The sequence below is a fragment of the Trachemys scripta genome, chromosome 16 (genome assembly GCF_013100865.1).
Source record: "Trachemys scripta elegans isolate TJP31775 chromosome 16, CAS_Tse_1.0, whole genome shotgun sequence".
Lineage (NCBI taxonomy): Eukaryota > Metazoa > Chordata > Testudines > Emydidae > Trachemys > Trachemys scripta.
In genome coordinates, this window is record NC_048313.1 from 1099845 (window position 1) to 1116795 (window position 16951).

General features: G+C 53.1%; 1 protein-coding gene across 1 annotated transcript in view; it reads left to right on the forward strand.

The window, feature by feature from the left end:
* Nucleotides 1-322: 322 nt before the first annotated feature.
* LOC117888916 (galectin-9-like) overlaps nt 323-16951 on the forward strand; it is a 36528-nt gene continuing 19899 nt past the window's right edge. Inside the window, exons 1-5 of the mRNA XM_034792710.1 lie at nt 323-973; nt 2427-2515; nt 6698-6896; nt 11742-11861; nt 16704-16748. Coding sequence (XP_034648601.1) covers nt 944-973; nt 2427-2515; nt 6698-6896; nt 11742-11861; nt 16704-16748 — 483 coding nt within the window. The 5' untranslated portion in view covers nt 323-943. The remainder of the gene's footprint in view (nt 974-2426; nt 2516-6697; nt 6897-11741; nt 11862-16703; nt 16749-16951) is intronic.

Consider the following 16951-nt stretch of genomic DNA (forward strand, 5'->3'; position numbering starts at 1 on the left):
GAGCTAGAGGGGTCGCAAGAGGTGAGGTGCAGTGCTGTACTGTCCTCGGCTATGGGCTGGCGGAAAAATCCTGGAGAGGGAACCTGTGGGGGTGTGGGGAAGAAGTTGGAGGAAAGGGGAGAAGGGGGGGATGAGAATCCATAGGGAAGGGGGAGAAGGGACAAGACAGGGAAACTTGGGGGGAGGAGGGATGTGAGAGGAGAGCCTTGGGGGTGGGGAATGACTGTGAGAGGGGGAACTTGGTGGGAGTGGGAGTCTGGTGAGGAGAGCCCCTAGGGGAGGTGGGGATATTTGGGGGGACAAGGTTTAGTTTTTCCAGAAGCCCCAGCTCCTGGAGTCCTGTTAACACCGGAGAATCTCCGCTTTCATGCCAAAGAATAAAAGTTTTAGCCCTCCTGTTTGCCGAGGGTTGTGTCAAGACACCCCTGCCATGTGCCTGAGCACTGGCATCATGCCGGCCGGAGAGCGCAGAACGGTGTCCGTGGGTCAGGGTTAGCCAGCTAGGTCTGGATTCCACAGGCACAAAAGACACTGGTGTCTTTAAAAGGGGAAAGTCTCTTACCCAGCACAAAAGCAGCCGAGTAAATGGCTGAGAGCTTGGGAACTAACAACAGCTGCACTTGAAAGGGGAACTGGTGGCAGAGACACGAAGCAGGAGGGGTGAGCCAGTAGCAGTGCTCCTGCACTCACCCCATGGCAGGTGCCTGCTACTTCCTCTTCCTTGCCAGCTCCTCGCATCATCGGCCCCGACTGCGGCTCTGGGACGGCAATGCCAGCGTCCCTGCCATAGGGAACCATACCTTCATGGGTTAATCAAAGCACGCCGGTGGCAGGAGAGAGACAACCCGCCCACATTCTCTGCCTGCAGCTGGAAACGAAACTTAAAGAGTCACAGGGAGCCGCCTCGGGTTACCACAAGCAAGCAGCGTTGGACACGGTCAGCATGGCTTTCCAGCAGCCTATTCTGAACCCGGTGAGTGAGGCTAGGTGGGAGCTGAACACCTGGAGATGCACGTGGCCTTCTCTGCAGGAGACATCTGTCAGGGCTAGGGTGACCACATAGCAAGTGTGAAAAATCGGGACGGATGGGAGAGGGGGAATAGGGCCCTATATAAGATAAAGCCCCTAATATCGGGATGGTCCAGATAATAGTGGGACATATTTCTATCGGGTGGATAGAAAGCTGGCTAGATTGTCGGGCTCAACGGGTAGTGATCAATGGCTCGATGTCTAGTTGGCAGCTGGTATCAAGTGGAGTGCCCCGGGGTCGGTCCTGGGGGTGCTTTTGTTCAACATCTTTATTAATGATCTGGATGACAGGATGGATTGCACCCTCAGCAGGTTCGCAGATGACACTAAGCTGGGGGGAGAGGTAGATACGCTGGAGGGTAGGGATAGGGTCCAGAGTGGCCTAGACAAATTGGAGGATTGGGCCAAAAGAAATCTGATAAGGTTCAACAAGGATAAGTGCAGAGTCTGCACTTAGGATGGAAGAAACCCATGCACTGCTACAGGCTGGGGACCGACTGGCTAAGCAGCAGTTCTGCAGAAAAGGACCTGGGGATTACAGTGGACGAGAAGCTGGATATGAGGCAGCAGTGTGCCCTTGTTGCCAAGACGGCCAACAGCATATTGGGCTGTATTAGTAGGAGCATTGCCAGCAGATTGAGGGAAGTGATTATTCAGCACTGGTGAGGCCACACCTGGAGTATTGCTTCCAGTTTTGGTCCCCCCAATACACAAGGGATGTGGACAAACTGGAGAGAGTCCAGCAGAGGACAACAAAAATGATTAGGGGGCTGGGGCACATGACTTACGAGGACAGGCTGAGGGAACTGGGCTTGTTTAGTCTGCAGAAGAGAAGAGTGAGGTGGGGTTTGATAGCTGCCTTCAGCTACCTGAAGGGGGGTTCCAAAGAGGATGGAGCTCGGCTGTTCTCAGTGGTAGCAGATGACAGAACAAGGAGCAATGGTCTCAAATTGCAGTGGGGGAGGTCTAGGTTGGATATTAGGAAACACTATTTCACTAGGAGGGTGGTGAAGCACTGGAATGAGTTCCCTAGGGAAGTGGTGGAATCTCCTTCCTTAGAAGCTTTTAAGGCCCAGCCTGACAAAGCCCTGGCTGGGATGATTTAGTTGGGAATTGGTCCTACTTTGAGCAGGGGGTTGGACTAGATCACCTCCTGAGGTCTCTTCCAACCATAATATTCTCTGATTCTATGATCTGGTCACCCAGTCAGGGCCCCAACAGAGAGAAGCTCCCCAGACGCAATGGCCCAATACTGGGAGACACAGCAGAACGCCTGCAGTAGGGCCCTGTGAAAATTACTACCCCCCACTGGCCAGTGCAGGGCTTGTGCAGCTGGGGGCATGGGACTAGTGATGATTCCTCTGCTGCCCTTAAAACTGTGGGGTGGTTTCTTCCAGATTGTCCCCTTTTCTGGACCCATCTTTGGAGGCCTGAGTGAAGGGAAGATGGTGTTAATCCAAGGAGTAGTTCAACCCTTCGTGAAAAGGTTGGTGCTATTTACCCCATCCTGTGCTGCGTCTCACCCCCTTCCCCCACCAGCACTCCATCTGGACTCAGCTCAACCATGCCCCTGCGCTATCAGCACACAACAGCTCTCCACTATCCCTCCCTCCTCACCTCCTTCACCGCCCCACTAACTCTGAGCTGTCCTTACAGTCATCCTCCACCAGCACAGCTTCTCCACCAGGCTCCTCCTGGCTGCTGTTATGGGTCATCCCCTCCACTGGCCCCTCTCTCTCCCCAATCTCCTCTCTCTTCCTGGCTCCTTTCCCTCCCGCTTAGCTGCACAAGGCATGACTCTATTCCCCATGCTAAACTGCCTCCCCTGAATCTCCTGCCTCTCAACAAACTCCTCAGCTCTCACTCCTCCACCATGGTTTCTACTCCCACTGCCCCAGCTCTCTGCAAAGGACTATGGGTCACTGTGAAACCCAGCTTCCAGAGCAATGCAGCAGCTGAGAGGGTGAAGGTGTTCCTTGGAGGTACGAACAGGGGAAGAGGAAGCAAAGAGGTGCTGTCATCTCTATATGGCAGTGATGAGACCCTCACTGGGTACCAGGACCAGCTTGGTGTCCACCCTTCAAACAGGTTGACTCACAGTTTCAGGACTTTAAGGCCAGAAGGGACCATTACATCATCTAGTCTGACCTCATGTGTAGTACAGGCCATCACATTTCACCCAGTTACCCCTGCATTGAGCCCAATCATTTGAATTTGCTAAAGCACCTTCCTGAAAGGCAGCCAGTCTGGGTCTGAAGACATCAAGAGACTAGAATCCTCCACTTCCCGGGACTTTCTTCCGATGGATAATCAGCCATTTGACCGTAATTTCTAATTTTACATTAGTCTGGCTTCAGCTTCCATCCACTGATTTTTTTGTTTGTTTGTTTTTTGTTCGGCCTTTCTCCCAGGGCCGGCTCTTTTTTTTGCCAGCGCAGCAGGGGAGGGCGGCTGGAGCTCCGGGGGGAGGGCAGCGAGTCCCGGTCAGGGCTCCGCTGTCCCCGGCAGCCGGAGCACTGCGCCGCCCCCCTCCAGGTGCCGCCCCAAGCACAAGCTTGGTGGGCTGGTGCCTGGAGCCGGCCCTGCTTTCTCCACTAGGTCAAAGAGCCCTCTAGTAGCCAGTATTTTCTCGTTGTGAAGGTGCTTGTGTAACGCCAACAGACCCTGGTCATGGGCGGGCAGGATTGAACCAGGGCCCTCTGTAGTTTAATAGATGAGCCTCCACTGCATGAGCCAAAAGCCAACTGGCTGTTAGCTAAGGCTGCAGAGTAAACTCATTAATCTCTCTAAGTGGTCTCGGTGCCACTAGATATACACCAGGAGGGGTGTGGGTTACCCTTGTGCACTGTCACCAAGTCACCTTTTGATCCTTTGTGATCAGACAGATTGAGCTCCTTCAGTCTCTTCTTGCCAGGTATTTTCTCCAGCCGTTAAATCATGTTTGTGTCTCTTTTCTGCACTTTCTCCAATTTCCACCATCCTTTTTACCATGTGGCAACCAGAACGAGGCGCAGTCTCCGGTATCCATCTCACCAGTGCCAATGTTGACAGAAAGGGAAGGTTCGGAAAAGAGTGACAAGGACAATCCAAGGATAAGCTGCCGCACAGGGCAGGACTAAGGGAGTTCAGTTTATTTAGTTTCTCCCAGAGAAAGCAAACAGGTGACTTGATCACGGCGCACAGATGACGAAAGTCTCTTTAATTTCACAAAGGCAGAACAAGGTCCAGTGGCTGCAAGGTGAAGTGAGACAAATCTAGGCTGGAAATAAGGAACTAATTTTTAATAGTGAGGAGAATTAACCATTGGAACAATTTACTATACTCACATGCAAACCCACACATGCTAGCTCTCCTTTGCCCCCCCCATGCCCCCTCCCCTCATTGAGGCAGGGCTGCCCCCCATGGGCTCCATGCCCCTTTCCCCCATAGGCCTTATTCCCCCTCCCCCCTAGGCAGGGCTGCCCCATGACTCCCATCCTTCCTCCCTCGCCTCACCCGAGGCAGTGCCTCTCCTACAGCCCCATCTACCCTGCCCCCTCCACAATGTGGCGCCATCCACACCCTCCGTTGCTCCCCCCACAAGGCTGGGGCTGCCCCGTGACACTTCCTTCTGCACACTTCCCTGAAGAAAAGCCCCTTCCATTGTCCCTCTGCCCTACTCCCAGAGCCCTATCCCAAGCCTACCTGCCACAAATGGCCCCTTCTCTACCCCACCCCCATAGCCCCATGCTCCCTCTGTCCCACCATAGTCCCATCCCACACAATGGTGGGCAGCCCCCCCTGTCCCCTACCCTTTGTGCAGGCAGCCCCCCATTTCCACTTTCTGGTGTGGACAGCCCCCATGCCCACTCCCTGTTAAGAGCAGCCCTCATATCCCCACACCTGGCTCTGGAAGCCCCTTCCCTGCCCCCTAACATAGGAAGCCCCCATGCTCCCTCCCTGCCAGGGGCAGCCCCCCTGCACCTTGGCACAGTCAGTGCCTATTCTCCCCTTCTGGTGCCGTTAGCCCCCATTCCTCCTGTGATGGGTTCCCCCCAGGGTGCCACCTGGAACTGGGGTACCACTGAGCCTCCTGACCCACCAGCCCGGGCTCCCTTTCACACGGCACTACAAAGCCTTCCAACCTGCACTTTCACCCTCATACACACAGGTAGGGACACACCCAGCTGCGGTTACATGCAGGCTCTCTGACCAGCCTCTGCATAGGAAAGCTACTCCCAGCTCCTTAGACACCCCTCCCCCCCTCCGGAGTGTAAACACAAAATTATATCATCTCGTGCTGCACAGGGAACTCATACAATTCACCCCCTTCCTCAATGTGGAGAGAAATATGCAAAAGCCTTTTGCCCCTGAGTTATGATTTACACACACTGGTTTAGATCAGTGGTCTCCAAACTTTTTTGATCGCGCACCCCTATCAGTAAAAAAATTTTGAGCACGCACCCCCTGCCACACCGAAGCAGAAAAAAAGCCGCTCGGCCTCCCGCGCCCGAACTGCCGAAGCAAAAAAAAAAAACCCACACCACCTCCTGCTGTGCACCCCCAAAGATCCTCTTGCGCACCCCACTTTGGAGACCACTGGTTTAGATAAAGCAAAAATAAATGTATTAACTACAAAAGATAGATTTTTAAGTGATAGCAAACAGATCAAAGCAGATTACCTAGCAAATAAATAAATAAAAAGCAAACTAAACTTAATATATGAAATAGATTGGATATGAATTAGCAGATTCTCACCTAAGAAATGATACAAGCAGGTTCCAGATTCTTAAGGGGCTACAGCTTGGAATCCCCAGGTGTTCCATTCACAGGCTAAAAATCCCATGAAATTTAAGTTATAGAGATATCCCATCTCCCAGAACTGGAAGGGACCTTGAAAGGTCATAGAGTCCAGCCCCCTGCCTTCACTAGCAGGACCAAGTACTGATTTTGCCCCAGATCCCTAAGTGGCCCCCTCAAGGATTGCACTCACAACCCTGGGTTTAGCAGGCCAATGCTCAAACCGCTGAGCTATCCCTCTAGCACTTCCCCATATTCAGTCTTTGTTCCTCAAGTGTTTCCAGGAGTCTTCTTGTGTGGGGCGTGAAGACCCTCTGATGAGGTCACTCCCTGCCTTATCTAGCTTTTGCATATGGAGGGGATCCTTTGTTCCCAAAGCTTGGTTGCCCGACCAGTCTATGGAAAAACTCTGACATTCCAAGATGGAATCTAGAGACATGTGGTCTCATCACATGTCCTTGTAGAGTCATAGCAGCCGTTACACAGAGGCTGTCTGTAGTTCTCAGGAAGGCTCCCCAGGTGGGAGAAAAGCTTCCCCTAAGGCCTATTGGTTTTTTTCCTAATGGCTCGTTGCCCTGAATAGACCCTTCCCCACCCACTATCTAGACTGAAAGCATCTTGTCTAGTGGGTGTTACCCAGGTGTAACTACATTTGAAATACAGATACAGAGTCAATATTCATCATGAGTCTAAAAGTGACACATGCACACAAATAGGATAATCCTATTCAGCAAATCATAACCTTCTCAATGACATCTCACATGATTATCTTGCATAAAATACATTATGATTATGTCCTAATCATATCACTGAGAGGAATACGGGGTGCAGTGTCAGCTCCACCTCCTGGCACGGGCAGCCTAGGTCACACCATCTCGTTCTGTTTCAGTTTTGGGGTGAACCTGCGGTGCGGGAACGGGGACATCGCCTTCCACTTTAATCCGCGTTTCAACGAGGGCCGCCCGATGGTTGTATGCAACACCGAGCAGAATGGCAATTGGGGGGCAGAGGAAAGGACCTACCACGTGCCCTTCCAGCCGGGCATCTACTTCGAAGTGATCATCAACGTCAAGGGCCACTGCTATCAGGTGAGCACACGGCCCTCGCAGGACGGCAGCCGGGGTGGATACTCTGCGGCTGGCAGCTGCACTACGGCCCATCAAGGGACACTAGCTCCACAGGGGTGATGGAGGGGAAGCGGATCCCCTTGCTGGGACAGGACACATCAGCGAGTACCAGTCTGTGGCCTTGAGGGGAGGCCAGTCCAGACCAGTCTGTGCTTCTGGGGTGCCTTGGTGGTGCCACTACATGCAGGGGAGGCAGTTTTGTATAATTTTGGTGGTGCCTAAGGCTCTGGGAGGGAGTTAGGGTGCAGGTGTGGGTTGGGGCACGGCGTTGAGGTGCAGGAGGGGGTGTGGGGAGTAGGCTCTGGGAGGGAGTTAGGGTGGAGGGTCTGGGCTGGGGCGGGGGGGGGGGGGGGGGGGGGGGGCGGGGGGGGGGAGTTTGGGTGCAGAGGGTGTGGGGTCTGGGCTGGGGTTTGGGTTGCGGGAGAGGGTGTGGGGTGCAGTGCTTACCTTGGGCGGCTCCCGGAAGAGACCTGCACCCCCATGTGGTAGCAGCTCCTAGGTGGACCGCTGCCCGCAGGCACCACCCCCGCAACGCCCAATGGCCACAGCTTGGGGCGGGGGCAACACACAGAGATATGCTCCTCCCCCCACAGGGACGTGCCAGCTACTTCTGGAAACGGAATGGGTGGGTGGTCAGGAAGCCACATTAGCCCCATTGCGCTGCTGGTGGTGGTGGTGGGGGCCCCAGGCCCTTTTAAATTGCCTGGGGGTGGCAGGCGGGGCCGGGGGGGATGCTCCGGGGGAGGCCCTCAGGGGCGGCAGGCGGGGCTGGGAGGGACGTTTTGGGGAAGGCGCGCGGGGGCGGCAGGCGGGGCCAGGGGGGTGTTCTGGAGGGGGCACGGGGGCGGCAGGCAGGGCTGGGGGTGATGCTCCAGGGGAGGCGGGCCCCTGTGCTCTCATATTGGTGGAGAACCGGCACCACGGGCCCATACAACTCGCTGCCCCTGAGTAAATGCTGCTTCGTGACTGGCCTCGAGATGACACAGAGGGATGTGAGAGGGAGACAGGATCAGGCCCTAAGCATTGATGGAGTGCGGCTGACACTGTGTTTGAAGGAGAGGGGAGAGACTTGCAGGAGGGGCTCGCCACTGAGGTCTGTCTCCGCAGCCCTGCCGAGGGTGGGGCTAAGTCTTCCTCTGTCACAGGGGGAGATTTCCAAAGGCCCTGTCACAAGGTGGCTGGCCTCTTATGGGAGGGTCCCAGCCCCATGTGGGCAGCGTGTGACTCCTGCATTTGGAGAGGCTGGGCGTGAGCACTGGAAGCTCCCTAAAGTAGGGAGGATACCGGTGCCTGGCCCCTGGCCCCTCTCCTCCCTGAGGCCCATCCCAGCTCCCCCTCCTCACCCCAGAGGGGGGGCACCAGCTAACAGGGAGGACACATGACCTCCCCTCATGTCTCCTCCCTGCGCCTCCTTCCCACCCCATGTTACCTCCAGGGGCGGAGGGCTCTTTCCTCCCTCTGTGCCAGCTCCCCCCTGGTGTGTTTGGCTGCCCTCCCTGGCAGCTAGGCCTGGGCAGGGAGTGGGCCAGAGCTGTTCCCAGTCACTGCTCCATACAGAGTAGCCAGCTGCATGGGAGAGAGCCTGGCTGGGGAGGGATGGCAGCGTCAGCCCACTCCCTGCCTGGACTCAGCTTCCAGGGACACTGGTTGACTCTGAGCATGCTGGGAGAACGGGGGCAGAGGGGGGCAGTCGGGAAGCAGAGGCAAATTAAGGTTACCTGGGGCCTTGAGCCAGAGTGAGTGGGGTGGCTCCTCCCCCCCTTCTGCCTGCAGCCCCACCCACTGCCCCAGCCCTTTCTGCCCCTTTCCTGGGGCCCACTCGTTCCACCCAGGATCCACCCACCCCATTGCAGTCCCCTGCTCCTTCCTCCTCCCTCCCCTGCAGCCCCAAAACTGGAGAAGCTCTGTCCCCCTGCCACAGGGCACAGCGGGGAGTGAGAGCTCCTCCAGTCCCAGTGCCACACCCAGTGGCCTGGGTGCTGGGGCTTCCCCTACCACACCGCAGCTTCTGCTGGGATGGGTGGGTGGCACTGGGGCTACGGTGCTTGTGGGATGGGTTTTGCACACCCATGAGGGCCGAAGCTGTGTCCAGCTCAACGTTAAGTGCAGATCAGGCCTCAGTGCGCTGTGGAGGTGAGGCAGCAGCACCCTGGGGAGCTTTTCATACACTGATTCCCAAACTCGGAGCAGCCTAGAGCCTTCAAAAAGGGGAGCCTGTGACAGCAGGGCCCAGTAATCTACCCAAGAGAACTCATGGGACATGTGCCAATAGAACTGTTGTAGGCAAATTAGCTGTAGAGGAAGGGTGGGGATAGATTGAGTTATTGCTGTCATAATGGCCCTATTTGAGTTATCTGAGCCTGTTTGCAGCCTATATAACCATAACAATTCTGTAACCCTTCTGCCTGTCAGAGTTGGCAGCAACAAGGGCCGGGTTCCGTATCTAGGGGTTCCGTTTTAATAACACAATGCAAAACCGGCTGGAAACCCTACTCAGTGACCTGGGACAATTACATGCCACCCTCCCCCGGGCGCCTCTAAGAGGCAATACTTCCCCTCTCATGAGGGCAGAGTCTGGGTGTAGCAAGCCTTTTAATAAAGGAGGGAAACAATGTGGCATTTTGTTGGGAAAACACCACAACAGGATTCATAACACAAACCATGAGCAAAAGACCCACCCCCCCCCAAGTAAGTTTGTCAGTGTCTTTTTCCCCTCGGGGTCTTAAGTCCAGCAACCCAACAGTCACCCCACCCACAGCTTCTGTCCTTGGTCTGTGCAGCCCCCAGAGTTCAGAAGTTCCTCTGCAGAGTTTACCCCCCTGCCTGGGTGGAAATGGGGGGAGATATAGGGGCATCTTACATGGTCTACTGCTCAGGTCAACAGACAATTGCCAAGCCTCTCCATGGGGTTCTGCTGCAGTCTTCACCACCAGCTGCTCCTCCCATCTGGCCACTCTTCTCCACTAGCCACCCTGCTGGGCACTCCTCTTTGCTAGCCACTCACCAATATGGCTTCAGCCCCCCCCTTAATACAGCTCTCAGTGATTTCAGCTATCAGCAAGGTGGTCCCAGTACTAATGCACTCAGAACACACATACCTGTCCTCAGTCTCTCTCAGTTCACTAGGCTTTGGAACCCATGTCCCTTGCCAACGAGTGCTACTTAGTTGAGGGTGAGTCCCTCCGTCATAAACTACCCAGTTCTACTGTCCTTGATTCATAACTAGGATAACAACAGTTTATTACTCCTGCCCTGATAACAAAGAGACTGGGGGTCCCAAAGCAGCCAAAGTGACCATTTGGGCAAGCAGTCCATCATGCTAGGCAGGGTGGGTGTGCCCATGCAAATAAGATCAGCCCCTGAAGTCCTTTTCCACAACTCACCACCAGATGTCAGGGTAGAGCTCATTCTGATCTGCTTACATCTAAATACAAAAATTATTAATCACTTAGCTAAATAACATCATAATTTCTTCAAATTTAGCCTGGGCACAAGAGGTCTAGTAATGTTAACTATGTGGAAAGTTTGAGGTTTCATCTATCCGGGAGGTTATCGAGATCATTCTGGACAAAGAAAAGACTGACACTGGGTGCTAAATTTCTTAAAGGATCCAGTTTTTAACTAATTTTAACTCATAAACTAATTAATGGATGTACTTGTAAATCTTCAGACAATCCATTCAGTGCCCAGTGAGTGAGTGCTGTCAGTTTGAGGAGGACGTGCTGTATTTTTCATATAAAACAAAGAGGTTGAATCCCTGATTTAAGTGCAAAATGCAATTCAGGCCGAACTGTGGAGTCAGGACCAGCACTTCCATGACAAGGCACTTTTGAACTGACACTGGGGATTGCACTGGTTGATCTAAATCAGTTTCTAAACCGCTGTAGCTCAATTGATACAATTTCCTTGTGTAGACAAGACCTAAATCCATGGCCTCATTCTCGTTTTGCACTAGTGTAATCTCTGTAGCCTCCTTGGCATTACTTCCAGTTTACACGGAGGTAGCGGAAAGCAGAGTCAAGCTCTACGAGTCAGTGGAGTATTACCCTGGTGTCACTGGCAACAGAATCTGGCTCAGTGTCGGCAATGAATGTTTCCGCTCATGTCAAACAGGGATGCACAGAACCTGGTTAACTTTCATGCAGAGACTGCAGTCACTTGGAGGCTCCTCCTCAGACAGGCCCGGACACCAGTGGACAAGAGAGTTCAGCTTTTATGGTGCTGAACATTTTTTCAGCCAAACTAAAAGCCATTGAATAGACTTTGCTGAAACTTTCCAAAACGTTCCCCCTTGTGCTGAGTGTAGCTGGGGAGACTTCAGCCGCAGAAGAGACATTCCCCCTTGGGCTGAGTGCAGCCGAGGAGGTTTCGGCCCCAGAGGAGACATTTTCAGGAAGCTGTGAGCAAGTGAGAGCAGGGAAGCCCCGCATTCTTGCAATATTGGGTGTTTTTCTTAAAGCCCCTGCTCCTGGAGTCATGTGATTACATCAGACTCTCAGCTTTCATTTAAAAAAAAAAGGAAATTTTCAGCTCCCATGGCTGTGGAGAAAAGTTTGAAAATGTGATCCCAAAAGACCGGAAACCCAGAAGGCAAATAGACAGAGTCCATAATTCTTTATATTTAGGACAATCTCATGATTTGATGGGACGTGACTCATAATTTGTGAACACTGGGGTTGGCGATATTGCAGCCCTGATGTGATCTTAACTAGAGTAAAGGCTCCCCCACTGTGCATCTGTTCCCCCACATCTTCTCACTTCTCCTAGCACAGTCCTCACCCATCCCTCCCTCTGCTCTTTCCCTAGGTCTCTGTGAATGGTCAGCACTTCCTGGAGTACAGACACCGCCTTCCCCTTCATACTGTCCAGATCCTGGAGATCAAAGGGGACGTGACTGTGAACTGCATCAACTTCACAAGCCCCAGTGTGAGTATCTGCTCTGGCCTTGTTAGCACCAGTTCCACTGCTCAGGCCGGAAGCCCAGTGGCAAGGGACGTTGTGTTAACAGACCTCTCAACTGTCCCGGGTTTCACTGGACATTTTGCACATTCAGGGCGACCTATGAGAGGAGAGGGGAGAAAGGGGCCGTTTGCCATTGGTCCCTTATTTGAGAGGGCCCCCAAACAGAGTGGCATTGTGACACAGGGTCACAGCCCACTCAGGTTTGGCCTGGCCGCCGCTCTGTCTATGGGTGGCTGGGCCATATCTGAGTGACCCCGTGCATTAGGTCACAACACCAGTCAAATCTGGCCCCTCCGTCTACAGAGGCAGATGGGCCAAACCTGAGCGTCGCTGTGTCTCGCTTTAGCACTTGAAATATTGGGAGGCATGTGTTCATGCAGGGCAAGGAAAGCCAGAGGAAATTGGGATGTTGTTCCATGGGAGCCCCCTCTACTGCACCCAGCAGGAGACACCACTCAGGAACTTGGGTGTGACTAATGTCTTGATCTCCAATGGTGCCTCCANTAAAACACAGAGGATTCCCCTCTAGGCTCAACTTCAAAGTTACAAAAACAGGAATAAACCTCCCTCTTAGCACAGGGAAAATTCACAAGCTAAAACAAAAGATAGCAAGGAAATGCATTAGGTTATTACTTACAATTTCTGTAATTTTAGATGGGGGGATCAGAGAGGATTCACTTGTTTTTCCCATTAGAAATTCAGGACCTGTCTAGGCTGGAAGGCTCTGTGAGGCCTGGGACATGAGTGAAATATTGGCTGCATTAGAGCCAAGAGAATGAAAGCGGAGCGTTTGAGAGAAGAAAGCGGTTTTGATCAGACTGTTTAAAACTCGGTGCCTCTGCTTTGGTTGACATACACATCACTCCAATGGCTTATGAGTCCTTTGGAAAAAGGATGCAACTTAATGAAACATTCGACATGCTCGCCCCTTCAGTTATAGTGTCAGCGCTCTGGATACATGCTGGACTGAATGTGACTTTATTCACTGACTTTTGCCCCTATTTGTTTATGATCCTCTTGAGATTTTTTTCTCTAATTTATGAAATGATTCACTGAGTAATCCTTGGTCTGCAGCTCATCTGTGAGCTCTTTGTTTCATTTAGTACTCAGGATACATCCGTCACATGCTCTTGTTTCTCTTCCCTGGCTGGACGAATGTAACTCCTAGAAGTAGGGTTGTGTTGTGATCACTTGTAAATGCAAATACAGAATTTGCTTTTGCAAATAGTCTCTAGCGTCCGCTTCAAATATGCTGTTTCCAGAAGCGTCCTGGAGCTCTAATGGCTGGAGGAAGAAGCTGTTAGCAAGTTTGTGGTGTCTGTTGAGGATACTAAGGCTAAGTCTACACTAGCACTTTTGTGGGTAAAAATGTTGTGGGTCAGGGGTGTGAAAAAGAAACACACCCCTGGTCAGGGGTGAAAGTAACTTAAAGGACTTACCAATATTGCAGGGAGGCTGGGGTCTGGGGCAAGATGGGGGGGGCAGCTCTGGGCCCCGGAAGGGGCGGGGTTTCAGGCAGAAGGGGCGGGGTTGGGGCCAGACTCCCCCAGCCAGCCCTTCAGCGCTACCCGGCCCACGCCGCCTGGGGCTCCAGCGGCAATTTAAAGGGCCCAGGGCTCCAGCCGCTGGCGTGGTAGCAGTAGCGGCAGTGGCAGCCGGGAGCCCCGGGGTAGCGGCAGCCAGGAGCCCCAGGGCTCTGGTGGTGATTTAAAGCCGCTGCTGGGAGCCCCGGGCCCTTTTAAATCGCTGGGCCCCAGGGCATCTGTCCCTTTTGCGCCTTCCCCACCATCAGCGACCCTGCCAGTACAGTCAGCTGTGTTCCAGCAGCCACTGTCTTACTGGTACGCTGGACCGGACCGGCTTACTTTCACCTCTGCCCCGACCCACAAAAGTTTCACTGACAGAAGTGCCGGTGTGGACAGGACTACGTCAGCGGGAGATATTCTCCTGCCAACATAGCTATCGCTGCTCGTTAGGGGTGGTTTAATTATGCCGGCGGGAGAGCTCTCTCTCACCTGCAGAGAGCTGCTACACAGGAGACCTTACAGCTGTGCCATTGTAAGGTCCATAGCGTAGACACAGCCTGAGCTGTTTTGGTTAGTTAGGCTCTGTCTACAGCAGAAAATCACTTCTTGCCCCCTCACCAGTGTACCCCAAGTGATGTTTCTCCGACTATACAAGTTGCTCTGACATGTAATCGGATAAGGGTCTATTGGTGTTAGTGCCATTGGTTGAGTGGCAGCAGGGGCGGCTCCAGGCACCAGCGCAGCACGCGCGTGCTTGGCCTGGGGCGGCAAGTCGTGGGGGGCAGCGTGCCGGTCGCCGTGAGGGCGGCAGTCAGGCTGCCTTCGGCAGCATGCCTGCGGGAGGTCCGCCAGTCCTGCGGGAGGTCCGGCAGCAATTCAGCGGCAGGTACGCCCAAGGCACGGGACCAGCAGATCACCCGCAGAAATGCTGCCAAATCCGTGTGACCAGCGGACCGTCCGCAGGCATGCCGCTGAAGGCCGCCTGACTGCCGTGCTTGGGGCGGCAAAAAACATAGAGCCGCCCCTGAGTGGCAGGGTGCACGTATCCCATGCTGGGGAGATACGGTCATTGCTCGTGATCCTTCTCGAAATTTTTGGAACAACTTTTTGGTTTTAAGACTCAGACTACGAGTTGGCAATTCGGCAAAAGTAACTGTCTGCCAACGCAAATATTTCCTGTAGGCTGTACTCAATGTAACTGGAAACCCCAACTACAATGGTGCTTCCTTAATACTATAAACAATGGCCTGTTACTTACAGTAGAGCTAGAAGGAGGACCACCACATCATCCAGGCATCCCATGGCCTTGGGTGTCCGACTGGTCTTTTAAGCTAAAACTCCTAGGTGCTGACTTCATGGAAAAAAATGAGTGGTTGCTTAGCACCCACTGGCAGCCAGCTACCCGCTCCCCCCCAGCATCTCCCATCTGCCAGTGGCCCCGCTAATCAACTCCCCTTCCCTTCCAGCGCCTCCTGCACTCCACGGAACAGGCAGCGTGCAGGAGGTGCTGAGAGGGAGGGGGTGGAGCGGGGATGGGGCGTGCTTGGAGGAGGGGGTGGGAAGAGGCAGGCCAGGGGCGGAGTGGGGGCGGGAAGAAACGGGGCGGGGATAGGGGCTTGAGGGAAGGGCTGGAGTGGGGGCAGGCCTGAGGCGGAGGGAGGGTGGGTCGAGCACCCCCTGGATAGAGAGGAAGTCGGCGCCTATGCTAAAACTTGTCTAAATCTCCCCTTTATGGTCTATGCCTACCTGCTAGCTGCACTTGCTTGCGTCAGTCAATGTTCCACTTGTCTCAGACACATCCTTTTGCAGCAGTTACAAGCCTTCTAGTGGTTTTAGCCAGCTTAAACTAGGTTTGTGTGCTTTAAACTAACACAAAAGCAACCCTCTTTAACCTCACAAAACCAACTTGAATTTGCCTAACAACAGCAAAGCTAATTATAGCTAGTTTCACCTAACTAACTTGTTATTTTTCTATTACGTGCCATCTTGCATTACCTATATTCCTTCAGTCCTCCCACTCCTATCCCACAGTGCACTGGTCATTTCAGAAACGGCCTGTCTGGTCTCCTTTCCGTACTACATTGCTCGGGGTTCAATTAGGGTGGAGCCCCATTGGTTCAAACAGCGCTGCATGCCACATGGATTTCACATGTAAGCCATTTCTGGAGCTAGCTACTTCTGCGTGCTATGCCTCTACTCCGCCCAGCCCTGCTTTAACCATTAGACATTATTGCCTTCTTCTACTAACAATGTTGACTGCATCTGCTGGGGATAAGTACAGCTCATGTTTCAGAACCAAGGTTGATCTGATTATGTGCAGGCATCAGGAAGGTCCATGTGGAGCAATTTGCACTTGGCTAAGTGCATAGCTGAGGATTTTTGCCTTGCTTTGGAGCAACATGTACTGGCCCCTGGCTAGGGGCAGGATGTCAGACTAGATGGCCCAATCGTCCAATCCAAGATGATAAGCTGCTCTCTACATCCAGACCTATCAAAGAGAATAAGGCAGAGAGTGATTAAGGTGACACTAGGGACACCTTCATAGGGGAACATTCATTAATGGAGCCTCCAGGATGGTTCATTATTTGTCTAAAGATCTGGGCCAGTTCTGGTTTTTCAAGAACATTTTGCTTAACCTGTATCAAATTCTGGTTAGGCTCAATTCCATTTCAGCCCTGAGGGAGGACAGCTGAAGGGAAGACAGACTCTGCATTTCTGCAGAGCAAAGTTGGGAAGATTCATAGTTTCACAAATGTTTAAGGCCATAGGGGACCATTCGGAGTATTACCTAGTCTGATCTCCTGCATAGCACAGACTAGAGAATCCAACCCAGGGAAGAACACTGGGCGAAGCAGAATAGGATAAGGCAATGAAGGGAAAAGAAAGATAAGGAAATGTCCTTAGCTCTATCCCCAGTTGTTACTCAGGGTCTGGATGTGCAGGAGGCAGTATGCTCGGAGTAAGATAAAAGGCATTGTGAAAGAGCAAAGAAACACAAGCTGAGAGGTGCTGAGAACTTCTGACTCGATTGGGTCAAAATCAAGAGTCGTGGGATCTCAGAAATTAAAGATGGGAAAGACCTAGTTGATTCTGGAGAAGAAACAGCTGGAAGCACCAGCCTCACGGCTGCAGAGACAGCTGAACAAACAAGGGTCCCAGGTTCTCCCGAGCGTGTTCATGGAGCAGGGCCCACACTCAGGTAAAGGTGAGAGTGGGAATAAAATAACCAGCTGAAGAGCCTGAGAGACTGAATTGTGAAATCTGTCTTCTGTCTTTGCAGAGGAAGAAAGTGAAGAACTTCCCAGGACAGGTGCCAGCTGCCTTGGTACGGGGCACAGCCCAGTGCAGTGTGGCTGCAACCTCATTCCCTGCTCTCCAGTGAAACACAGAGAGCAGCTATCCCCAGGGGAGTTTGAAAGTCAGTGGGAGGGCAGTGAGTTCTCTTAGGGGGAGCCAACTATCCAAAGACCCAGCAATGCCCCCAGGAGCGGCGCCAGGGTTTTTGGCACCCTAGGCGGAGGTCCTTCC